Genomic DNA, 27359 nt, shown 5'->3' with positions numbered 1-27359 from the left:
AAACCTAGATATGAATAAGCAGTGATATCCTTGTATTTCACTACTGACTGTTTAAGGACATTGTTATAGGTGAGTCATCAATGCTAGCCAGGAAATGCAAGCTAGAAAAGGATGGTTTACATTAAGAAACAGTTCTTAGATACTACAGAACACTTCCCAGTCTCCTGTACTAGAAGCTGTAGTTAGTTGCTCAACTGATTTTGCTGTCAAAGTACCTGGAATGAGAGTCAAGGTGGCCCATTCGTCAACCTCCTCTTCTTCCTTCTCCTCCTCCTCTTCCTTTCCCTCCTCTTCTTCTTCCTTGTCTTAGTTAATTTCTATTGCCAAGACAAAACACCAAGACCAAGGCAACTTTTAAAAGAAAGCTTTTAATTTTGGACTCACAGTTCCAGAGAGTTAGGGTTCATGACCACCATGGTAGGGAGAGTGGTAACAGGCAGAAGGCATTGGTGCTAGAGCAGTAGTTAAGAGCTTACATGGTGAGACAACAACCCCGAGGCAGAGAAAGAGTTAACTGGGAATGGCTTAAGCCCACCTCACAGTGAAACATCTCCTCTAATAAGACACACTCAATAATCCTTCCCATACAGTTCTACTAATAACAACTAACTAAACATTCAAATATATGAGCCCGTGGGGGCCATTCTCATTCAAACTACCACAGCTCTCCTCTTCTTTCTCCTTCTTTTCATCTCTCTCTGCCTGACTTTATCTCTACCCCTTCTCTTGGTAGTTATCTAGTAATCAAATACCTCCAACTCTAGGATTAGAAATTATTTTTTGTTTGTTTTTGAAGTGCTAGGGGTCAAATCCAGGACTAGGAAAGCACTCTGCCATTGGGCTATACTTTAGGTCTAAAAGAAAACAGAAAAGAATGGATTAAAGTTTAACTAAGTGAGCATTTAGAATGCACACACACACAGATACACACACACACACACTCACATACACACACATATGCACACAGAATATTCATAATGGTATTCTATATGGAGGGACTATGTTAGTAAGGAAAGATTCATGTGTTAGTTATAAATAGCTAATAATTCATATTTCAAAAATCTTTAACCCTGGCAGGATCTGCCCAGGAGTTAGACTGTCAGCTTTCACACTCTGTCCTCTGTTTGCTTGGTATGCCCTTTGGGTGAGTGCTGTTTCATTTTTCTTTGTCTTGTGAGAATGGGTTTTTGCTCTGTGGTCCTAGCTGGCCTAACAGTTACTATGTAGACTGAGAAAGCTTTGAGCCGGAACCTATCCTCCTGTCTCTGCCTCCTGAGTGCTAGGATTAAGGATATGTGTCATCTCACTTGGCCTTATGTTTTATTTTTTTAATAAGCAGTTTTATTCTTTGGTTTCCTCATTAAACAGGACAGTGATGTCTCCTAACTCCTATTGTAGTCTGGGAACATGAGCTTCCATGAGCACAGGGCAGGGACTTTCTTCAATGTCCATCTGTCTAACCATCATCTATCCATTTACTATCTCATTTGTTCATCTTTTTAATGTTCCTGGAAATACAAATTAATGATTGGTTTAGCTTTTTAATTGCACTTATGTTTAAAATTTGAAATGAATGTAATGGGCCAGGGCCTGTGTAAAGAGGATACACTTAATTGAGTGTGGAGGTTTAGAAGCTTCGTTTTAAATCTTCTATCATGGCTACTGTTTTTCTGGTTAGTTAATACCCTACTAGATTCTCTTTATTTAATAGCATTTAAACAACTGGGTAATATTTACTGATGTCATCTTTATACCAAATATTGTACTAGGTTGGCACCATGGGATGCAGAGAAACATGGAATTTTGTTCTCTTTCTTGGAAACTCTATAGTCTGGTTGGAATAATTTATACAATTGTTTATAGTCTACCATTCTTTCATTAGAAAAAAGTTGTGTGCATAAAATATTGAATAAACATTGTAAGAATGACTTCCTTAAAGTATTTCCTGAGAGTTAGGACCACAGTCCCAGGGATGGTCCTAGCTGGCTCCACAAAGCTGAGGGAAGTGACAGGGCCAGGTAGAACATAACAGCAAGAGTGAACAGAGCTTGAGGGTACCAGTGTACACAGGGCAGAAAGGGAAGGTGCAGCCCAGAAAAGGCTTAGGAAAGTCAGACTGGTCTGAGTGCGGGGCCTTGAATGCCTGGGTCAGGAGTTTAGATTTCACTATGTCTCCTGGGGAGAGCTACTGATGTGTTTTGATTAGAACAGTGGAGGCAGACAGAATGGCAGCAATTCATTTGAAAGAGGAAGGAACTGAAAGAGATAAGCTAGTTTAGAGTAGATTGCTGGAGTTTGAACCTGATGCACAGAAAAACCATGTTCTGAGGTGATTATAAGTATGGCAAGCAAGGTGGACCAGAGAAACATCAGCAGGGAGGATTGACACAGTTGAGGCAGGCTGGCAACGAGCAGCTGTGATGCTTCTGAGACTCTTCTACGTCTGTGTGAACAAGGGAAGGTGCTGAGGAAAACTGATGAACCTAGTTTTAAGTTTTGTTGCTATGGCATTGCAAAGTGTATCTTCATGTTGAAATCTTATGGTTGTTTGGGGCCCTTCACAGAGGAAGAAATGTTGGGAGGAGACAAAATAATCATGGGGCTTAGAAATAAAGCAGAAAGATGCTTGATCAAGAGTATAGGGACAGAATAGAGGTGAGCAGCCTTGGTACATGAGTGGTATGCTTGTATCTGTTCTCCTAAGTAAAAGAAAACGATCTATTTGGTCATTGCCCCCTTTCAGCTTTTCCTCTGCCTTTCTTTCCAGAGCCATTGAGCATCTGTAAGATGTGGTACATGGGTCAGGTACTAAGGAGCCAGAAATGTGTGAGTCTGCCTGTGGGTCACAAAGGATAAAATCCTGGAATGATTTCTCCTTTCCTGTACTTAACAGAAGCTTGTGACAATGTCTACTGGGGGCTTGGAAGTATTTCTCTCACAAAGCATACCTTTTCTCTCAACATTCCTTATTATCTCTGTATTGTAAGAAATACCATGTGGGTGTATAATTTCAGAAATGGCTTAAATTAGCCATCATCGAAGTTCAACACTCCTGATTACATCCTCTCAGCCAGGATGTTGTCACTCTGTAAGGTCACATGTAGAAAGAAAAAGTTTGTTATATTACTTAAAAATTGTAAGATTGAGGAAAATGATGTTTTCACTAGATGATGGCAAATGTATTACAGATCACAGTTGAGCTTGCCCTAGAGCCCCGATTCCTGTCCTAGCTCATCCCCTTAGAATTTCTGAGCCTGTGTGATCACTTGTGTCTTTCTTGCTCTTCCCTGGTAATAGAGAGTGGAGAGAGTGGAGTGCAAAGAAGCCTGTCCTCAATAAAGAGTCTAGTTTCAAGAAAGTGTCCCAACAGGGAGCAAGATACCAGATTGATAGCTTCTGATTTGTATGCCAGCTGAGGGGATCCTGAGCTGTTGATGGTGCCCAGTTTGTTTCTCTTTAACCTGGTGCAGGGCTTTCTGATCTCCTGCTAAACCTAGCTCCTCCTCGTGGGTTGAATAATTAGAAGTGATACATTTTAGAACAGAGGTGAGAGGTAAAAGTGGAATATCAGACTGTAGCAACTTATGTACCTTTCTAGTAAAGGAAGGACACTACTGATGGAAGAAAAGAAGTTCTCTGAGTTAGGAGCATATGGGGGAAAAGTTATTTTATTTATTTATTTATTTATTTATTTATTTATTTATTTTACCATATTGGAGGGGATGATGTGAATCTGAGCATTTTAAATTTTGAGTTAGACATAAAAGAACATTACTTTGCTAAGAGAGCTTTTACATAGCAGGTTTCCTTTTTATGTGTCAGAATGCCAATGATAATAGTTTTACCTGGACTACGGCATCATCAGTGTGTCCGAAAACCAGGCCAAATGTTCATAATTTTAAAACTAAACTAGTTTGGAGTTATCAAGGTCCCCAGAAGAATGAGTCAGTTTGGGCACCAGATTTGGGCAAGAATTCCAGGTGCTGAAGGTCTCAAAAACAATTGCAGAAGTGTATCCTACTCATGGCTAGTTCTAAATTTGGATAGAAATAATCAATTTTGGAAGATAAATTTCCAATGTCAAAAACTTAGACCAATTTAGAAGACAAAAATAACATATACATTTTCCTTCCCTTTTAAGGAAAAGATAAGTCAAAAGCTAATGAGGTTAAATTCTGTTCTTTTCCACTTTCATGAGGATTCTAGGCTAGAAGGAACTCTCTAGAGGTTAGGCTGTTTTGTGATGGATATGCTGTTGAGTGTGATGGCTATAAGCCACCGTGATGTCACCTGTAGGCCTTTATACCATGCCAGCAAGGCTGTGGGGCTCCTATATATATTATACTGTGGGGCTCCTATATATTATACTTGGGTTCATGTCCCATAAATTGGTCTTTCTTGTTGTTTTCCATTTTTATTTGATATAAGACTAATAAGTCTTACTGATAAATAACATAGAGCTTTCATCATACATGCAGGATTAAAATGCACCCCTTTTGGGGGAAGCCAGATAGGTGTGTTTACTCTGTAGAGAGATTTAGAGTTGATTTTTTGTTTTCTTTGTGGTAATTATGTTTGCACTTTGCTGATCACTAGTTGTGCATTATTACAATGGAAGGTGACAATTTGATTGTCTTCAATTGGAGAAACAAGTAATTTTATATTCACTAAGCTGTCAGGTAACACTAACTCAGAACTGAGAGCTCCTGGCAATGCATTTGGCACCTATATTTAACTGCTTTGATGCTTGCGTAACCTCTGCTAAGTCAGAAATGCTTCTCCAGCTGGAGATGGGTTTCAGGGCTGTGCAGTGAGGTTTTCATTAAGTAGACACACTGAAAATGAACCACAAAGCAGTGCTTCTTGCCCCTTCCCTGCTCCTCCCACCACGGCTCTCCTTTTCCTTTCCTTCACACTGGCCCCCTTTCCTTCTTCCCTCCATCTCTACTTTCCCATTCTTCTTTGACAGAAGTCTAAAATGTGTCTGATATGTCCTTACCAGAGAGAATTGCCCCATAGCTTTATGTAGCTGGGGGGAACCTAGAAAATCAGCTTCTTCACATAGCTTTGTCCAGCATGGCCATGCTTGAGGTTTCATACTGGGAACAACCTCAGTACTATCAAGTTTTCATCTCCCTCTCCTCTTCTGAGTGACTGACAAGAGAGGCAGAACGAAACAGTGTCCAGGGATAGCTTCCTACACTTTCTGTTTTGAGAGGATGTGGCTCTGGTCTGTGATTTTTTTTTTTTAATGAAAGAAACAGATGAGGTGTCCCAGAATCTGACACTCTAAAGATGATATTCTAAGTGAACACGTGGAAAAAATTCATTATGCTGTTATTTTAGACAGCCTTCTCTCATGAAAGCCACGAAGAGGTCTTTCAGTTGAGCTGAACAGTGGCTGAGCTTGATTAAAACCCTCTGAGTTAGGGTGTGTATTTATAGTACCTATTGTTCAGCTTTGATCTGACTGTCAAGCCACTGGTTTTATTTATATTCTCTGGTAGTGGCTTTACAGAGCAAAACTCCCAACAGCTACTGTGAGAAAATTCAGTATTATTTTCATCAAGCAAAAAGTATAGTGGTTCCATGATATCAAGTTGTTTTGATCTTAGGAAGGAACTGGATACACAGGGACAAATGTGATAATTTTAGGTTTTCCATAGGCAGTCAATCAGAGACCAGCCGTTGGATGGGTTTCCTGTGCCCTCTAGCAGATACTGATCAGCTAGACAGAGGTGGTTACGTGATGTAACATTATCAGGAGAAACAATTCATGAGTCAAAGCATTCCAAGACATATGAGCTCTAGTCCAAAGAACAGACTTAAGCTATATAAAGTGACAGCAACATTGTCAGCTAAATATAGTCTCCAGAGACACAAACTTTGATGACTTGAGAGGAATCTGTTCCAGGTAGTTCCTGTTCTGTAAGAACCTCAGAGGGCCTTTGGTGACAATTTTGGTGCATTGGTATGGAAAATTAGAGGCCTTAGAGAAATCAAGACCATTAATTTAAGCCCCTTCTTAGAAATATGTTAAGTGTATTTCATTTGCTTCATCTCTGATAACTTGCCAGTTTGCTCAGATCAGTGAGTATCTTAACAGGTATCACATCTTGGTGGTTCTATATAAACTCTGAAAGAGGAGCTGAAATGCTAGAAGGAAGATAGGCTTCTAGGTTTTCCAGTAGCTCTGACAGCACTCCCCTTCCATTCCCTCAGTTGCTTATTAAGACATGAACAAGGAAAGAAAAACTGGTAAAAGCCCACAGGTGTTTGGAGATGGAGTGGAGAGGACATGAGATTGTGGCTTCAAAGAAGACAGAGACACAGACAGCAAAGGTGGCCTCTCCAGTGTGTGTGTGTGTGTGTGTGTGTGTGTGTGTGTGTGTGTGTGTGTGTCTGCCCGTCCTACAAGAGTTAACTTCAATGTAAGATCTATTTTCTATCTATAAGGTGTTCTGCTTACATGTGCATCTGTGTACCATACAGGTGCCTAATGACCTCACAAATTCTCACAAGGGGACATTGGATTTCTAGAACTAGAGTTATAGAGGGTTGTTAGCTACCATAGAAGTGGTGGGATCTGAATCCAAGTCCTCTGTAAGAGCAACAGGTGTTCCTCACCAAACAGGCCATCTCTCCAGCCCTCAGGACTCTCCTCACATTAAAGTCTAGAGTTAGACTTTTCTTTGCAACCCTCCCAAATCCCTGAACGTGGGAATTGGAGGCACAGGAAAAAGGCTTGGAAGTCATTCTTTGCCCCAGCCTGGGTGAACTGGAATCCTTTGTGAGGGTTCCTGGGCATTGTGCATTTTGGCAGCTGAATGTATCTGTTACTCACGCTCCTTAAAATGAGAGGCACTGTGTTATATTTTTTGGAAAATTAGTTTATTTTTCAGAATCAGATCAAGTGCAGTGTTCAACAATGAATTATCTAACTGAGATGACTCTATGCTGAGCTTTGAAAAATGAATGTAAGCGTTGGACTGAGCATTTTTCTTATAAGCAAATGAGCTGTTAAAGTGCTGCTTTATGTTAGAACAGCATTTCTTTTTTATTTTTAGATTTTATTACTTCTTTTATTTTGAGATTATAATATAATTACATAATTTCCTCCTCCCTTTCCTCTCTCCAAGCCCTCCCATGCACTCCTCTTTGCTCTCTTTCAAATTCATAGCCTCTTTCTTCATTATTGCTACCCATGTGTATGTGTAGGCACAGAATTCTTTTGAATAACTGTAACATACCTAAAAAGTGAGTGTTATTTGATAATAATCAAAACAATGAAATATTAGATAATAGTTCTGGAAAGGTTCTGTGTACCATACTTTCTGAAGCAGAGGCTTTAGTGCATGCATATCCACCACCATCCTTGTTTTATAAAGCCCAGACCACCTCACCTGCCTTGTTCAAGAACAGAGAGTACATTTACCACTGAATTACTTGGCAATAACCTAAGGATTTGGACCATTATACTAGGACTTGAGGTAGAGTGTTTGTCACTTTGTTTGGATAGAGAAGATCCTGCTGGCGTCCTGGGGAACATTTTTAACTCTGGAGCATTGTCTCCATCAAGCTCATAACCTCAGATCTTAAGCTGGAAGGTCTTCCCAAGGTCCAGCATCCAAGAGGATTCACTTGATCTGTTGGACACATATAGTTCAAGTGCAGGGAGCATATGATGGGAACTGAGTTTCATATATCCCAAGACATACAATTCTTTTTGGAGGTTTTCCTTGATAATAGCTATGCCCCAGAAAACCATCTTGTTTAACCAGTGTGATAAGTTGACAATGTAGTTTTCCTCTCTGATTATAATGTGCTCTGTGTAGTCAATACACTGGTACCATGTGAGTGTAATTTCCTCTTTTATTTGATCTCCAATGCACTGTATTATAAATAAACAGTTAAAAAAAACACCAAACAAATCTGTTGCATTTCCTTTTAAGATTGTACCACTGTAGACACTTGTTCTAGTAAAGTAGAATTGGGCACATTTGATTGCATTTAAATTTTTCATGCTTCAGCAGTTTGGCTGGGAGCACAGCAAAGAAAAATCCCATGAGCGAGGAGAGTTGAGAATAATAGAACTTGATTTTGTGTATTATAGCAGCAACATTTGCGCTGCTTTAGTAGGGTTGTGTCAGCACTTCCATTATAAACCCCTGTTTTCAGGGTCTTTAACTAGGAAGATATTTTTTTTAATACAAATTAAAAAAACAATTCATTTGAATGATTTTTAAGTTATAATAGAGCAAAAATAAAACAAAGTAAAGTCACATCAAAATTGACCATTTTCGCAAGGATTTTGATTTTACATTGCTTGTTCATTGTGTGGGACATAGCTAGGTAAGGTGCTACCTAGTGTATGGTGGGCGGGGGTGGGGGGTGGTGGAGTGTATGGGAACACTGTTGTAATGGATAGTATATAAGCATATTCAAAACAAGTATGAGAATTTACACAAAGCTGACAAACCATAATTAACAAGGTGTGTTTGATTCATGGATTCCTAAAGCAGGTGACTTGGGTAGAGTGGTGGGAGCAAGGGTATTGCCAAGCCAAAGACGAGAGTCTGTGCTTCCTGGAGTACAGTTCAGTTGCTGTAGGAAAGTGTATCAAGGAGGACTGCTAGGATGTGGAAGAGTGCCAAGGTGAGGTTACCTACACATGCTTGCTGTGCAAACTTGACATGAGTTCAACTCCCACTCCTGAAAGTTGTCCTCTGGCCTTCACATACATTACTTGGCAAGCGACCGCTTGCATCTCTGATGCCTCTCCCCGCCCCCATATTAAAAACAAACAATGAGAAAGGGTAATCCCAAAGAAAGAAAGAATGAGGGCATAAGCAGTTAAGTTGAAGACTGTATTTATGTGTAAAAAATGAGTAAACCTGATCCAGTAGTAATCTGTGATTTACTCAATAAACTATGTGACAGCAAGATGGCTCTGTAGATAAAGGCTCTTGCAGCTACATTCAATCGTAGGACTTACAAAGGAGAGAACCTGCTCCGGCAAGTTGTTCTCTGGCCTCCATCTGTGCATGCGCACATGCACTGATATGAATATAACAATTTAAAAAAGCTATGCATTAAAAATAAGTTGTGTGTATATTTGTATAAAAAACAAACAGCTACCACTTAGAGTGGCTCTCATCTGTGGGTCACAAGCCCTTTGGGCATCATATCAAACATCCTGCATATCAGATATCTACAATGCAATTCATAACAGTAGCAAAATTAGAGTTATGAGGTATTAATGAAATCATTTTATGGTTGGGGTCACCACAGCATGAGTTACTGTATTCAACTACATTAGGAAGGTTGAGAATCATTGTCCTAGACTAATACAACACAACAAAGCTACTGCTGAGAACTGAAATAGCCTAACTACTTATCAAAAGGAAATACTTTGGTAAAAGAACAAGAGCCTTCTCCTCTGTGGACAACGTAGCTCAGAGTGCTAATAAAACAAGCACAGAGAAGGATGTAAAGTATGACCTGAGAAGTGCTCTTAGGCCACAACACATTGACCTTCTTACTAAGGCATGGACTGGGAAGCAGGTGTGCCTTCCTGGTTCTCCTCCCTCCCCAGCCTGGTTATGGTGTGAGCTGAGCATGAACAGTCGGCTTTAATATATTGGCAGCCGAGCTGGTATTTGCAACCCTGATATACATTTGTGTTTGTGGGTGTAAAATAAAAGACAGCTTGTGTGCCACTGTAAATAGGCTTCTGATGGGTCACTGGAGGGTTCACCAGAAGCCTGCCGATGAAGGAGAGGTGAGGCCTCTCCCCACTAATTGTATTCAGCGTGTAATTTCTAAACTTCCCTCTGAATTTTGATTTTCAATTAACACTCCCCATTTGAAGATAATTTTCTATTTAATGTAATTGCAGGAAATAATTTATTGGCTGATTAAGACCGAGGGCCCAGCCTTCCTTAAGAAAAACACTCACCAACCAGCCTTTAAACTCAACTCATAGCTTTGGACAGATTGAGTCTATTTTTACAGCTGCAGGGTTGTTTAATAAGGATCGTACACCATTGTTAACCAGCATAGTCTGTTGTCAAAATGATTCTTAAGAGACTGCTTACATTTTGCGTTTTGTGTCATGATTAATTTATACTAAAGTGATAATCACAGATACTGCTACTGGAAGGCACCAGATTACTTTATAATAAGAGGTTGCTTTTTGGGAGAACCGAAGTCACTCTGCGTTTTGGATTATGACTTTTTTCTTCTCTTGTATTGAACTGTTTCTAAAAGGTGGCAGTCAACTCATTCATTTTTAATGTGTGTGATTACATTAGGGCTAACTGCCCATTATCTGAACAATGCAAACACTCTTGCTGCCTGTGACCGATGCTTGATAACTTACAGGACAGTTATAATTGCCTGGTTTTGCAGTGGTATTTCTGTGGCCAGTGCAGTAGGTTCTGTAGTGGCTTTCAACACTGAGACTCATTCATTGGTTAGGATTTTCCATGTGTGCATGTATTTACCCATTTGTTAGCAGCAACAGGAGTCACTGAAGAATGTGTCTGAGTCTTTGAAACGGTACTCTTTAGAACATTCACTTTCTCTCCTTTTAGAGGAAATAGAGCTATTTATCTGCACACTGTTCCCATTCTATTTTCCAGTCTCATCTAAATAGATGAAAGTTTTAGTATTTGTACAATGATTATTATAAGTAGGTATCAGCATTTTAATATGTTTCAAAGCACTTCAAAAGCCCGTAATACTTTTATTTAGAACTGTGCATAATTAGTTTAGCTGATCTTCTATTAATGTTTTTCACTGTAGGATACTAACTCTGAGCCCCCTCATTAATTGTGAGAAATTTAGCATTAGCTGTTAAATCCTATGTGAAACATGGGCTGCTACATAAAAACTACTGTTTAAATTGGAATTAACTTAATTATTTTTCCTTGCACTTGATATTTCCTTCACTGCAATATTCATGAAAGCATGTGACAGATTTGTAAATTTAACTGTTAATCTCAGATTTCTAGACCCTTTAATCAGTATTTATTTGTCTGTAGAAACAGTACAGGCAAGTTAATGATTTGCTAATTTGAAAAATGCTCATGTGGTTCCCTATGTTAACTGATTTGTGCATTTAAAAATGGTATGAAATCAATTAATGTTAAAGAGCAATTAAGGTGGCGATTGTATTCCTTCCATTACACAGCAGTTTCAAAGGAAATACAATAAATAAAAATCAACATGAAGTTTTAGGGGAAAATGGTTTCTTCCATTAATTTGTAAACTTTTAGTGATTTGGTCACTAGTCCCTTTACTAAGAAATTCATCTTTCTAAAGTGATGTTCTCAGAGCTTTGTAATTTTGTATGACATCATATATATATATTTTTTTATCTCATCTGAAGCACAAAATGAAGACCCTACTACACAGTCCTTTGACAGTTTCTTTGTGAAGACTGCCACTCATGATATAGATTTTTAACCTTTAGTATGCACAATAAGCATTTTATTGTTTCATAGTAGATGCTGTGAGTCATGTGTATGCTTTCTGACATAAAATGGAGGTATAATTATTTCAGAAATTCAACTCAAATGCCACAAAGCTGCTATAACATTTATCTGACACTAGAAGCTGTTCAGTCAACATGGCACTTCAGAGTTAAGAAGCAATTTTTAATGTATCTGGGAGGTCTTCAGAAGAACTTCAGTTAGGCCATTGGTGTGTGCTCTGGCACTCATAATCAAGACTTAAGGTAGGAAGTCATGACCAGCTTATTAGCATATTAAGAACAAATTATTTAATCAGTTTGTATTTCTTTTATATAGGCTTAATTTTTTTCCCTTCAGCACTCTGCAAGAAAGTTAGATATTCTTTCTCTGAAGTCATTCCTCAGAGTGGCTCATTAGCCCATCCACTCACTCACTCTTTCTTTTCATTGCTAACCACTGACCCAAGTACCGTTGCCACCAGGAACTCATAATCTAGTAGGAAAGCCTGGAAGAAGAGCATACAAAAACATATATTGTACATCATGAAAGCTTATAAAGATCAGATTTGGGGATTGTGTAAGGGAAAATATGCAGCAGTTAGGGGATGGGGCAAAGAGGAGGAGGATAACAGATAAGCCAACAGTCCTTTGTAGTTTAAACTGTCAGTTTCTCTCAGTTTCAAGGATTTTTATTTTTTGCTAGTATTTTATTATTAGCCAAATACAATAGCTTCAATTTGTTTGCTCAGAGTCCTCTAATTCACGGTGTTTCCCTTCTTCTGCAGAAGAATGTCTTCCAAGCAAGCCACCTCTCCATTTGCCTGTACAGCGGATGGAGAGGAAACAATGACCCAGGATTTGACCTCAAGGGAAAAGGAAGAGGGCAGTGATCAACACCCGGCCTCCCATCTGCCTCTGCACCCCATAATGCACAACAAACCTCACTCTGAGGAGCTGCCGACACTTGTCAGTACCATTCAACAAGATGCTGACTGGGACAGCGTTCTGTCATCTCAGCAAAGAATGGTGAGCACTCAAAGTCTGGGGGCTGCTACCAGCGGTGTCTGCATCCTGGTCCTTAGGAGATGTTAAGGAAAACTAAAATACATGGCTTCAGAGTATGCCTGGTCAGGCCACAAAACAAACATGAGACATACAGTTGTTATTATTCTGGCAACTGGGAAAACTTGGAAAGCAGTTTATGATCTAGGCTATGGCCATCATTAGGTCTGCTTCACAAAAGAATATTAATTTACTTTTTAAACAAGGGGAAGTCAGTTATCTTATACTTTCCATTCTAATTTAGTGTGATTAATTTAGTATTGTCACAAAAAGATATTCAAATGAAGTGTGGCTGTGTATTAATATTGAAAAGTTAAGTTAAGCAAATATGTCCATGCAAATGAGATCACAGCATGACTATATCTTCAATAAGGAAATACTTGCATCTGTCATTCTAAGTGAGAGGTCATGTGCCTATATATTAATATCAAAGGAGCATTCAGGACTCCTGTGTACCATCCAATCAGACCACATAGGTTTTCTCTAAAAGCAGAAACAACATGCCAAGTAATGCAGGAGTAGGCAGCTTTCCCATGGTAAATTCTATTTTCTAAACATCAAAACAGAAACCTCAGGAGGGACATTAATTATCTAGTCCAAAACAAAAATCTTCATTTTTCTTTATCACCTAGAAGAAAACAGAACCTTAATATGTCTTAACCCTAGCTTGTATTTCTTAACTTTTGGGTGGCCAAAAATTAAGTTAGTGAAAAATATCTTAAGTAGACAATGAGAGTTTTATTCCTAAACAAAAAACAAGGTATCATTTTAAATGCCTTTGTTAACAATTGAACATATTGACATAAATAACTTGTAGAGGGAGAAAGTTTTTCAAATGTTTTTGTAGACACAGTACAGGCATGGGGGAGGGAATCAAAAGGTGAATGGAGCATGTCTCGAGTAATTTTAGTTTTATTCCATGATTCATAGAGTTTATTTATATATCACATCTTAATTATACAGATTAAACAAATTTCATTATGACATTTTCATAATGCATAAAGTACTTTCATTACAGTCTCCTGCTCTTCTACCAGTTCTTAAACACCCACTTCCTTTCCTTTTTCTATTCTAAATTCCTGATATTCCTTTTAGGTCAATCTTTCTCTCTCAGCATACTCAACTTAAGTTCCATATATGGGGGGATACTTAGACTTGTCTTTGTGTATTTGGCTTATTTCACTTAACATGATGATCTCCAGATTTTCTGGCAAATGACATCATTTTGGTCTTTTATACACTGGGAATCAAGAATGAACAGTTTTCTGGGTTGTAGATATATCTTCCAGGAGAAAGGGAAGTCGATTATATATTGAGGCAGGAATGGAGACCACTTTCTGATTGAACTTAACTTGTTCCTTCCATGTGTGCATGGAGGCACAGCTGAGATGGATATCCACTCTCTGCTCCTTGCTCATAGGCAGGAAAGGAGACTCTGCTTGGTCTTTATTTGAACAAGCATCTGTGGAGCACCTTCTGGATGCCACACATTCCCTAACTCCAGTTGTGTTATGGTGAAGCAGATGTGATGCCTGCCTGCCTGGAGGTTGTGTTCTTGGATAGGGGCCAGGCATGCAAATACATATATAGTTGAAATTGCCCATGCAGAAGATCAGAATGTTGTCTGGAAGCACAATGAGGCGAATCTAACTTTGAATATAGATAGATAAGATGCCCTCTCCAACTCAAGGATGACAGAAAGTAGTCAGAGTGGGGCAAAGAATAAATCCGTGGAGAGAACAGCATGCACTGAGGGTCTGAGGTGATAAACCCAGAACTTAATTTAAGGAAATGAAAGATGGTCTTTGTGGTCAGAGGATAATGAATGAAGATACATCAGATGTGGTTGGAAAAAATAGATAGGCGCCATATCATACAGGCCTTGGAGATGGCATTGTGGAGGTGAGATTTGATCTGAGTGCAGTGGGAGCAGCCTTTGAAGGCCGAAGAAGGTTTCTCACAGATAATTCCAACTGTGGCCCAGTGAATGGATGGGCAAGCAGCAAGAGTGAAAGGACGGGGCCCTGGGGTTTCTATTTCAGAAATCTAGATGAAAGATTACAGTGGCTTGGATTAGTGTAAACAAAGGGGGGCACAGAGAGGGACTGGCTCAAGATAGTTGTGCTTTGATGCCATGCGCAGGCCTGACCACATAAAAGTAACTGGACTGGAAATGTATCGGGAGAGGCAGGGACAATACACTTCAAGCCTGTTTCTTCTGAGGGCACTTTCCTTATTTTTCTTAGAAAAACTTTATTTTTGGCAAGTGCTAGGTTGCTTTGCTGAGTTAGTCTGAAATTTTTGTTATGCAAAACTTGTCAGAAAATAGATACTAATGTATATGTAATAATTTATGTTTCATATGATTTATGGTAGTATAAAATAGCTTAAGGTTGCAAACATGTTATAGATTAGTGTGAAAGAGGCCATTCTCATAGAAATGTTTCCAAACTTTCGCTGTGCTTTCTGCTGGAGCTTTTGTGTTCTCCAAATGCTGGAAAGCCAAAATATTTGTTTAACTCCCACTCTATAGCATTTCCCAGCTGTGTACTTATATGGTGCAATAAAAGGATTTAACAAATGGGAAATAGCAGCTGCATGTGGAAACTTTCTTTGTGTTCCCTCTTCACCAGATAGAGTCAACAACATGGCGTCTGTAGCCTTGAACCTAAACTGACCTAGGCCACAGATCGGGTCATCAGGCAGCTTCTGTTTCTTGTAAAGAAAAACAATGGAAAGATTTTATGTTCCTGCCAGACCTGCAAATGTGTGTGTGTGTGTGTGTGTGTTTGTATGGAGAGTATGTGTAGTATGTATATGTCTGTGTGTGTGTTTGTATGGAGTGTGTATGTGTGTATGTTTGTATGGAGTATATATGTGTGTGTATGTGTGTGTGTGTGTGTGTGTGTGTGTTGGAGTAGAAAGACTGTGACTGATGTAAAAGTTTAATTTATTTCATTAACTATGAAGTCTAAAGAGCATTGATGAGGAGCCCAGACATTTGCAGTTATCTTCTATGGATCCTGTTTGCTTGCTTGTTTGATTACTACTAGCTGAATCCCGTCAAATACTGTGGAGAAATAAAAGCCAAGAATGACTGTACAAACTACAACACACATTTGTCAGGACTTCTTCAGTTTCTGTAATTCAGCTTCCACAATGGAAACTGGCCCTCATCTTCTGGACAGCATTTGGTCTACAGAGTTCAGAAGGGTTTCACTGGGAAATGTAAAGAACAAAAGTCAAAAAAGCAAAAAAATTCACCAGTCCCCATGACCTGACTAGAAAAAAAGGTTGCATTTTAGCATCCTGGTTATTTTGAAGTGGAAACTCAATAAAGTAAGATGCCACACAATTTTCAGTAAGAAAAGCAATGCATAGGAATCTAAGCACAGGAGGATAGACATTTTAGGGAAGAGATTTCATAGACTAGTGCAATATAAAAAATTTAGACACATTTTAAACAAATACAGAAGGCAGAATGTCTGATTTTAAATTTAGTGTTTTTTATCAACTGGTGACTTTTTTTATGGTTGGAAAGTTAGTACACATAAGAATGGCTGTCTGCTTCTGTGTACAGTACTTGTTTTTGTCATGGTTTCAGGGTACCAATACCTTTTTGGCATAGGAACATTGACACCATCCAGAGATGTGTATTTTTATTCTTATTAACCCTGTGCCATTAGTAAAGAATGTACCCACATAATAAAATGTACACAGCAAATTTCTTTCTGATGTCAGTGTGAAGGAACATTTCTGTGATAGCTTGCAGTGACCTATATTTGTTCTTATATGTAATTATTTTAAACAAAAGTTTTAAGTGTAGAAAGGACATGTGAGCCTAGGTATTGTTAGTAAACTTCTCTGCAAATTACATATTTTGTGGGGTAGGGTGTGTTGTGAAGATTGTATTTCTTTGTAGCTACTTGTATCAAATGAATGAATTGAGGGGTACATGCCATACTATGATCTCCTTCTAGTAAAATTTTCTTCTTTTTCTTTTTTCTTTTTTTTTTTTTTTTTTTTTTTTTTTTTTTTTTTTTTTTTTTTTTTTTTTTTTTTTTGCTTTAAAGTATAATTTAAAGAGGTATATCACCATTGGCCATGGGGGTTTGTAATGACTACTCAGTTCCAGATACAAAGACTACTTGTGATAATATCAGGTGTCTGTTCTAGTGGAATTTACAAAGCACCACATCTCAGAGTCAGACGATTCGAACAATGAGGAAGATTCAGTGAGAGGAGAATGACTGAACAGAAGGAAGATCTTTCTAAAGAGTAAAACTTTCAGTTGAAATTTGGAGCAAGTCAATTGTACAGAGTTGAGGGTGATAAATATAAAAGTACTTACAAGTAGTAAGTAATAAGTAATAAGTACAAAAATATTTATAATTTCTCATTTTTTATAGTGTTTGCTTTTAAAATTTGCTTTTATTTATCCACTTCTTGTCCACTGCCTCTCACCAATTCTCCCTGACAACCACCAACCCAGCTCCTTACTGACTTTGTCCTCTTTGAAAAGTAATTGTTATATTAATAAATAATAATAATAGTTCCCTGAGTTCAAGTAGTGCTAAACAGATGTGAAAGAATATAGGACCATCCACTGGGGGACAGACCACCTATCAGTAGGCACATTCCCACAGAAGAGTGAATCAGCAGCTTCCAACTGTCAATAGGTCCTTTGATAGAGATGGAGCCTCAGCAGTCCCTGGAATTTTCACTGGCTTGATCTTGTTCAGGTCTCATACAGGTAGCCATTGCTGATGTGGGCTGATGTGTACACCAACCACATCATGTCCAAAAACATTCCACAACTCTCCTCCCCATCCTGTGTCTCTTATCTTCTTTTTCCCCACTCTTCCATCATGTTTCCTGAACCTTGGATATGATGAGGTTGATATAGATGACCCATCTATGGCTGAGTACCTGAAGTCAGCACTTTGACCAGTTATTGGTCTCTGCATTAACTACCATCAACTGCAATAAGAAACTCTTATGACCAAGGTTGGAAGCAGCACAATTATATGCGTATAAACATAATATTAGGAGGGCAGTTTGACAACCCTCTATTTAGTATAACAGCCTCAGTAGACTTCCCCATTAGACTCTATGATTTTTCAAGTCATGGATTTTTAACCAGGTTACAATATCAGACAGAAATACCTCTTATGGAGCAAGTCTCTAATCCAATCAGAAAAAAGTTGGTTACTATCACAACTGTCATACCATGATCATACCAGTGGCAGGTTGATGCTGTAGCATGCAGGGTCCAGTATTGGGAAATGTCTTTTCTGCCCCCGTAGACTGAACAGCACCTTCTGGCACTGTGAAAGCTAGCCATTAGGAAGAGAGTTTCCTGGTCAATTTGAGATTTCTTAATGTCCTGCAACCAAAGTGCATAGTGTCTTTAGCAGTTAGTGAAAACATATTTTGATTAGTGTATTTGAACAACAAAACAGCAGAGTATCTGGAGAGAAGAGAATGATGTGGAATGAAATCAAGGAGGCAGGCAGATGATACATATCACAGAGTCTCAAAGGTTCTAATGAAGTGTTTAAACTTTGTTTCAAGTGCAAGAGGAAGCCATTGGGAATTTTTAAGCAAGACAGTAATAATGCTTTATTTAATTTCCTAGTAGATCACATTGCGTACTATGCAAGTACAACTGGGATGAGGCTGGCAGAGTGAATAGTTTTGGAGGTTATCCATTGAGAACATGAAGGCAGGAGCTTAGTCAAAATTGAATGAACTAAAAGAGGCCAAGGACCAGGGACACAGTGATAGACATACACATTCCTGATCAAACCATGGTGACTTCTGTGTGACCATGAAAATGTGGTGAGACATTGATGGTCTGCCTCTCTCTCTGTAGAGTGCATGTGTGTATGCATGTGTGTGGGATCAATGTATGTACCTATATGTTTGGGAATGCACACATGTATATATGTTTATGGAGGCTAGAGGCTGACATTGGTTGTCTTCTTTGATCATTTTTCCCATTTGATTTACTGAGACAGGTCACTTGCTGAACCCAGGGTTTGCCAATTTGCCTAGTCTGGATAACTAACTTCCCCAGGCTCTTGACTCAGGAATGTTGTGATTACAAACTGACCACCTCACCTGCCTGGCTTTTATGTGAGTCATGGGAGTTCAAACTCTGCTTACTAGGAAGTGCTTTATCCATTGAGCCACATCCCCAGCCAACACAGGGTCTTCTTGAGAAGTGCACAACATGACAATAAAATTTAATGTAGGACTCATGCAGTATGCCCTTGTGCAGTTACATTCACAATCACAATGATATTTATTTTAGGCAAAAATGTTATTACATATGTCTGAGTTTGAACTATTCATCTAATTAAGTATAAAAAAACCCCGACATTGTAGTCTCAGCCCAGAATGTCTGAACCTCTTGTTTTAGAGATGCACGTGGAATAGCTTTTCTTGCTTGTATTGGGACTGTATCTAGAAAATGAAATTTATCTAGTGCTGATTACTTGAGCCTACCATGCATGTTTTTTTTATGATGCCTGATCAATCTATGAAAAACTCTAAAAATACAGAAAAGAGCAAGACTTAGATGATAATTTTCATTCTTTAGAGAAGTTTTAAAGTATGATGCACATTAACAAAAGATGTAAAGATTGTTCTTTGTTATAATCAAAAGAAATAATAATAGCCATATTAGACCACTTGATAGTGACCAGGAGCACTCGCTTGAAGCTGTCACCCCTCTCTGCCTCTTGCTTCAGCCAAGCAAAGTTGCTAGTAAGCTCTGGAGTGTTTTCTGTAGTTCACTTGGAGTCATAACATTTCTGGTGTGGACTTTGTACCATTTCTCGGAACAGGGCTGTTGTCATTGTGTGATAGCATAGTCCAGGAATTCTCACTGGGGATTTAATCTTCTGCCACACTTCATGTTGTGACAGACTTTTAGAAAATTTCTCATTTTACTTCTTTTTGAAAGATTTAAGAATGTTGAATTGTAGCCAAGGTTTTTTTCTGTGTATGTGTGAGAGAAAGAGATTTAGTAATTTAAGGTACTCTAGGTACCACCCAGATGAATTTAATTTCAATACATTTATTGGGGCTATAATTCAGTAAGTGTGGTTCACCTGGTCTGACTAGTATTGCCCTCATGCCCAAGGGCAGGTTGATCTATGTCTACTGTGAGGTATCTGATCAATATCTGGAGCCCTTGGGAAAAAATTCAGAAACTGGCAATATTTAGGCTTCTTGAGAAATTTAGTTACTTCTTGTCTTAGTTACTTTTCTTCTGCTGTGACAAGTCACCATTACCAAGGCAAATTATAGAAGAAACAGTTTCATAGGAGTTTCAAAGGGTGGGTCTATGACCATGATGGTCAGAAACATGACAGCAGGCAGGTGCTGGAATAGCAGTAGCTGAAAACTACATCTGATCCATAAAGCATGAATCAGAGAGAGAGGGAGGGAGAGACAGAGACAGAGAGAGACAGAGACAGAGATACAGAGACACAGAGAGAGGCACAGAGAGACAGAGACAGAGAGAGACACAGAGAGAGAGAGGCAGAGAGAGAGAGAGAAGAGAGAGAGAGAGAGAAAGAGAGAGAGAGAGAGAGAGAGAGAGAGAGAGAGAGAGAGAGAGAGAGGAGAGAGAGGAGAGAGAGAGAGAATGAAAACTGAGAATGGTGTGGGCTTTTGAAATCTCAGTGCCCACTGTGGTGGTTTGAATATAAATGGCCCTCATAGGTTCAAATAGGGTTTGGAAGGGTTAGGAGTGTGGCCTATTTGGAGTAGTTGGGCCTTGTTGGAGGTGTGGCTTTGCAGTAGGAGGTGGGTTTTTTTTTGTTTTTTTGTTTGTTTGTTTGTTTGTTTCCCTAAAGAAGTCCCCTAAAGAGCTGGGGACAAAGCATTCGAACATTTGAGCCTTATTCAAACTACCACACTATTATTCTCATTTTCCAATTTTGAAAATTCATTTAACTTAGAATTCAAACTTAGGTGTTGATTAAGGGAAGATGTCCAACTGTGGCCCAAAGTCACCAAACAGTATTATTTAGGAAGAGTTCCCCTTTTCCATAACTTTGAAATCAGCATACAGTACTGTCTCTTTTTATAAAAGTTATCTCAGACTTTTAGTCACAAATGTAGTTGCAGTTCATGCTATGAAGTAAACCTCATCTTGCTGTGTGGAATTTGTTAAGCCTTGCTGTGGCAGTGAACTAGGAAGCTTGTCCGTGTGTTTAACACGCTGATACTCTACAGTAACTTTCAGGGCTGGATCATGCCCTGTGTTTCCTTTCTGTTATTTTTTCTTCCATGACACTCTAAAAGAGTTTCTCTAACCTTGGCTGTTTAAATAAAAAGGAAAAAGGCTATTGGAGTGCTGCCGAGGGAAGCTTTGACACTTGGAATTCTGAGTGGCCGTGCCCTACTTTGTCCTATTAGTGATGTCATAGTTCTTTGTAAAGATACTTTCTGGAAAAGATTTTCTTCTTACCTGGCATATAATCAAAATCTTTATCAGACACAGAAGCACTAGCTGCTCTGCAATGGTTGACTTCCCCTTGGGCACGAAGGGATCAGGTATGCATGCTGATTAGCACAATCCAGTCATTAGCATGTGATTATGTCGGCTACATATTGAACACCTGCCAAAATCTAAGAATCCCATACTTTGCTGTATCCATGCAAAGACTTGTATTTCTTCTGTGTTTTGACAGTTTGAGGAAAATCAGTCTCTGATATCTTTTCTGTCACTATAATAAAACTGTGCATACAGTGTGTCTTCAAGGAGATGGGCTATGCCACACTCAACTCACTTTGTACTTTGTATAAGCTCCAGTGGCTGGGTTTGCAGAGGACTGAACCCCATCACAGATGTCACTTGTCATTTACACATTTCTACCCAATCACAGGTATTGTTGTTTGTATGATTTGGCCATCTTTTCCTAATTTTTTTTCCTAATCAATTTCATATGATTTGTTTCCCCATGAATAGTTTTTATTGTTTTGTTTTGTTTTGTTTTTTTGAGACAGGGTTTCTCTGTGTATCCCTGGCTGTCCTGGAACTCACTCTGTAGACCAGACTGGCCTCGAACTCAGAAATCTGCCTGCCTTTGCCTCCCAAGTGCTGGGATTAAAGGCATGTGCCACCACTGCCCAGCTTCTTTTCTTTTTCTGAGTGCCACTAGTGTATGTGTTGTCCTTTCCTAGGTTGTTGGTCTACCATAGAGTGTGTCTTGTCGTCTCCCGATGCTGCTCTTCCCTAGGTTGCTGGTTTATTGTAGAGAGTATATCTGGGAGCTGCACTTCTACAGAGCAGAAGTTGTACCATGATAATTATTTAAAACAAGATTTGATTGCAGCAGAAACTGGTGTAATCTGGCACAGAACAAACAGCTTGAACAGGATGATTCTCAGGTTTTATTTTTTTCTGATGGATTAACATTTTTGAATGTAGAAGACTTTTACTTTTAAAAGAATCCAGTTAGAATTTGTTGTCATTAATCAGTGGGGGATTACTTCAGGAAACCAATGCTTTTCTGCTTAAATTAGAACTCCATAGTGATTCCAGTCTGCAAGTGGTTTGGTCCCATGTATACATTCCTTCAAACTTCTTCACACCATTCCTTCTTGCCTGGGTGTGGGCACTTCACCAGAATAAAAAACAATAACTGGAATAATGAAACCTGCTCATTTGGAACAGGAATTCCTGTTCTAAGGAATGTGCTATAGAGAGCAGTGTATGGACTGAGTGGTGTGTAGGGATTTTCAGGACTACTTTGAACGTTTAGGGAAGCGTGAACTCCCTCTCAGGGCCCTTTAGACTGATGGGATAGAATGGGAGGACAGTGGTGGTCAGTCCCTGCTTTGTAACCACAAGCCAGGCTGTTTGCATTCCTTAGGATCTGTCTTCTCTAGTTCCAACTGAGGGAGCTGTTATTTTCCAGTAAGGCAATTGAATCCCACGTGCACCAATCAGAGGAGAGCCTGAAAGGCTCTGCTGAGGACTCAAACTTCTGCGTCAAGCAGAGGAGACCTCACCCTGTTCTCTCCACAAACACATCCAATCTTCATTAAACAAACCTTCAATAGATGTGTCTTTATCACTTTAATATGCAAATTATTCCACCATTTGATTGTCCTTCTCAATTAAAAGTCTTCCTTGTTTCCCAAGAGAGGTGTAACCTTTTAAAAGAACAACTCTAAGCTATTATTCCCTTTTGTTAGCCTTCTATGAGATAACATTTATTATATTGTAATATTAAGCCTATAACTGTTATTTTGGTGCTACTACATTCCCATGACTGCTTGGCATTATTTTTCTAGGTGATGCAAATTGAATTCAATATTATATCTTTTCATGAACTACATTCTTAGATCCAAAGTATAAATTACAAACATTCACTAATAAAATTTTACTATCAGGTTGAAATTAGAAATGAATATTTATGCATTTCATTTATCTTCTTTATCTTTCATTAGCACCCTAGAAAATGGATAATCTTGTTTAACAAAAATGATTGGAAATTATTTTGTAAACTTTTGTTTTCATCATTATTTAACTCCAAGTTATTTCTACTACTAGTGTGTTGAGAGTAGCTTGAATACAATATTCTAAAATTTATCTAATTTCTGATAGGACTTATATCCTTTCAAGCACAGACTATAGCAGTGCACAGAAGACACTCGCTGACATGAAATGTCAACAAAATGGAAAAGGAAGAATTAAAACACTTAGATGACAATTATTTTTATTTTGGACTGTGTGTGTATTCTGTGTATAGCTGTGTGTGTCTGTGTATGTGTGTAGCTGTGTATATATATATGCATCTGTGTGGGTGTCTTGTAATTATTGAGAAGTAGGTAGGATTAAACAAACCAAGAACACCACTACTTTTCTGCTAAATGAAGAACTCCACAGGCATGCTTTCTGTTTACAGGTGGTTTGCATTTATGCATATTTTCTTGTACAGAATTCTTCAGTTAATTTCTTCTTGTCTCCATGAAGAAATTGAGGAAACTTTTGCACTTGAATTTATCAGTAATATTTGGCTTTCAGCTCTTTTATTTTGTACTTTTTCATTTTGATAATGCCTGTTTCATTTTGCACAAATACTGCTATGCTTTGTTTATAATTTGAATATAATGGTTTGTGCTGTTGTTCTTTTTAAAATGGCTAAATAGGTTAAGGAATGAATCTTAGTTTTTGGCATTTGAAAGTTCCCTCTCAGAGAGTGCAGGCTGGCGATGTGGTTGTCAAGTAAGGTAGATGAAGGCTTATTGCCTGAGGCAGGGGAAGGCAGAGCTTCAGGCACTAGGGGACCTGATGCTCCGGTTAGACTTCTTGCTGCTTTGTGTCAATGTTGAGATATTTAGTGCCTAGTTTTCCCACTTTCTGCAAATACAGAGGTAAGTCCATAGATACATGGATAGATAGATGGATGGATGGATGAGTGGATGGATGGATGGATGGATGGATGGATGGATATTTTACAACACTATAGCATCTGGAAATAATTTTTAGTCTGTTCATATATTGTTCTCTTTGTAGAAATTGAAATCATAATGCTAAAGATGTTACATATATTTTCCTAGATTAACACAAATTTCCAGTTAAGCTCACTGTAGGTATTTGATGTATTAGAAAGCCATTTGAAGACTTTTTCAGTGAAGTCCTGAAAACTGGAACATGTACTAGACAGAATCCAATGAAGAGAGATTGTGGGGCTGAAAGAGGCCTTGAGACTCATTGTGTATAGTGTGTAAAGTGGTCTGTCCTGTCTTTCTTTCCTAGATTAGCTTGGCCTTAAAAAGTCTTCACTGTTTGTAGAGGAACATCTTTATTAAGGCACACATGGATCTAGCAAGTCCTAATTGGGATCTGGTACTTTTAAATGTTAAGATGGGTAAGGTTTGAAGAACATGGCCTGAGTAGTTTGTCTAATTTTAAGGACACCAGTTGTCTCGCTGGTTATAACAACCACAATGATAACACATGGTTAATTTTCAAACCACCCCAATGTTTCTCAGATAAAAGAGAGAGGAAAACATCTGCCCAGAGCTTAGCAGGAAGCAATAGAGTTGACATTAGAGCAGACTTTGAGAAAAAACTGTGGATTCTTGGTCCTCTCCACACAGTGGACTTGTGATCTGTAAGAACTTGTGCAACACGTCCAACTTTTGCGTAATTTTTCCCACACCCAGTGCCTCAGATTGTCAAGAAAGGGGAAAGAAAAAAGAATCCTTTCTAGATAGTGTAGCTGTTCCCCCTGGTGTTACTGGAAGGGGACATGCCAGAAGGCTGCTACCTTGCCAAAAGCCTGTGCTCATCTCTACTACTGATTTTTCATGTGACCTTAGGAAAGCCACTCTTAATTCTTGACTTGAATTTCGTCATCTCAAAAGTGAAAGATTTGAATTGTAGTTGCCAAGTCTCAAACCACTTTTAATTCCCTGGTTCAGAGTTGAAGTAGTTTGAGCTGGTTCAGCCTAGCAGTATTGTTAGTACCTAGTAACATTCTGAGCGAGTGGCTGCCTGAGATTGGAGAGACATGAGTAAGCCAAGAGCTGAGTCTTGATATTCTAAACTGTTGGCTTGGCCTCTGAGGAGTTTACCACTAGGCATCTCTACAGTCTACTACCAAAAAAATCTACTGAGTATTGCCATCTATGAGACTTTCTGCCCATGGCATTAGAACTTAAAAACATGATACCTCTAAGGCAGTGTTGATAGGGTAACTTAATTCTTGTATAGTCAATATTCAGGTTGCTCAGTACACTTCTCTTTAGGAGAGAGAAAAAACAAGCTGGTATATACTTCAGGGAGACTAATCAGAATATCTGAACTTTTTTAAAGTTTTATTTTTTTTTCTGTGAGAGGGTCTTACATTGTAGCCCCTAGATGGCTTGTAACTCACTATGTAAACCAGGGTGGCTTCAGACTTATGGAGATCCACCTGCTTCTGCCTCCTGGGTGGTAGGAATAAAGTTCTGTACCACCTCTTATCTCTCTATGAACTATAGCTTTATAAAGAAGTAAGGGGAACTGGGATGTTTCCCTGAGTTTGCTAAAAATAAGGCAGAAAGGTGCTATGGTAGCTGTGTGTTGTATTGAAAAGTATTTCAATCTGAATGTTTTTATGGGACAGATTTTATAGATTGAAATAGATTTTATATTCCTATAAAGATAAAATTTGTCAACTCCCCAGAGATGAAATAGACTACTTTGGGAGACAGTGAATCCTCCAGGAAGAGGAAGTATTTGCAGAGAAGCCTCCAGTTGATTGTCAGGGCTTCTATCACTGCCACCAATCCTGCACCACCTCATTAGTGCCTATATAACTGGCACAGGTCTGAGAATCTTATGTTTAATCATGCATTTAATAACAACCCAGTGCAGTCGATTCTTTATTGGTGGTACTGTTGCTCCCATTTTAGAGAGGAGGAAATTAAAGATAAAGAGTTTAATTAAGTTGTCTGAGCTTAAATGAATGAACGCTGGGAAAGCTGGGAGTTAAGACTAGAAAAACCTTGCCCAATTGACTGTACCTATGTTAAGGAGTTATCATTCCATGTGCTGCACAGGAATCCATGCACTGGCTGTGACTGGAAAACTAGGATTTTAAGGACATTAATGTGAAAGGGTGACTATATGATGACAACACAGGTGCTCTTAAGAACTTGTCTCCACAGTTTGGGCTTAAAGGATACAACCTTCCTGCCTGCTTGCCTGCATTCTTTCTCCCTCCATCCCTCCCTCTCTCCCTACTTCTCTCCCTCCCTTCCTTCCTCCCTCCCTTCTTCCCCCCCTTTTTTCCTGTGTATACACCAACTACCACTTATATGTTATGACAATGAGGCAGTTTGAAATCTTTTGGGTTTTCGATTCTTGTGTTAGACACTTAATCTTCAACAAGATAAAGAAGTTAAATTTCCTTTGTAGCCAGAGGCTATTAGAACCTAGAGCAGACAACTCTTTCTAGACACTAAGACAGAAATCTGCTAGTGGAAGACCTCTACCATAGGGTACCCTGCAGATGGGTTTGGCTCACCAGAAAACATTTTAAAGTGATAGTCTGAAATCACTGATAAGCTAGTATCCCTGCCCCACCATGGTGTGTTAAAATTCTACATGGGATCATTTATGAATAAACAACTTTTTCTTATGTAAACCTTATCTTTAGGGAGGGTGGGCTATATTGAAGATAAAGCTGCTGTGACTGAATAGCTACAACTCAGCATGGTGCACATATAGTATGTAAGGTCAATGAATGTAAATGGATATGAAGATACACATGCAATTTATGTAATACAAGTTGACTATCCCACTGGAACTTAGAATAGAATAGATAGAAGCAGGGTCCACAAAGACATGACAAAGGTCATGGTGGGAACTTTCCACCTTGGCAGAGGAGACTGACCCCCTGACATGCTTGTCAATGTGAACACAACTTTTAGTTTCTTTTTATTATATCAATTTTAGTTGATATTTTATTGTTTGTAGCATCTTTGTAGGTACTGAGTATCCATAATTATCTCTAGAATATCCAGTAGTTGAATATCAATAGAATATTCAGTGTACTTTAATAAGATGGGTTGATTATAGATTTGGACTTTCTTCAAATGAGTGTAGGTATGGACTGAGTATAGTCACTGTATATTGAGTGGCATTAGAATTCAAGAACAAATCTATGATTTAGAATCTCAGGAAGCCTTACCTTGAATGGGATGGGACTCACCCCAGTCATAACAGCTATTGCAGAGGATGCTGAGAAAGAGGACTCATGGCTGCTGGGAGTGCAAACAGGCACAGCCATTGTGGGAATCAGTT

At 38.8% G+C, this 27359-nt stretch overlaps 1 protein-coding gene across 20 annotated transcripts in view; it reads left to right on the top strand.

Moving 5' to 3' along the window:
• Nucleotides 1-27359, top strand: part of Sox6 (SRY-box transcription factor 6) — a 618663-nt gene that overhangs the window by 282347 nt on the left and 308957 nt on the right. For all 20 annotated transcript variants that reach the window (XM_031387977.1, XM_031387981.1, XM_031387985.1 and 17 more), the window contains one exon: nucleotides 12262-12502. In XM_031387977.1, coding sequence (XP_031243837.1) covers nucleotides 12262-12502 — 241 coding nt within the window. Of the gene's footprint in view, nucleotides 1-12261; nucleotides 12503-27359 lie in introns of those variants that run through there.

This window comes from Mastomys coucha, unplaced genomic scaffold, assembly GCF_008632895.1.
Source record: "Mastomys coucha isolate ucsf_1 unplaced genomic scaffold, UCSF_Mcou_1 pScaffold21, whole genome shotgun sequence".
Taxonomy (NCBI): domain Eukaryota; kingdom Metazoa; phylum Chordata; class Mammalia; order Rodentia; family Muridae; genus Mastomys; species Mastomys coucha.
The sequence above is the reverse complement of the archived record's forward strand: the minus strand, read 5'-3'. Positions and strand labels throughout refer to the sequence as shown.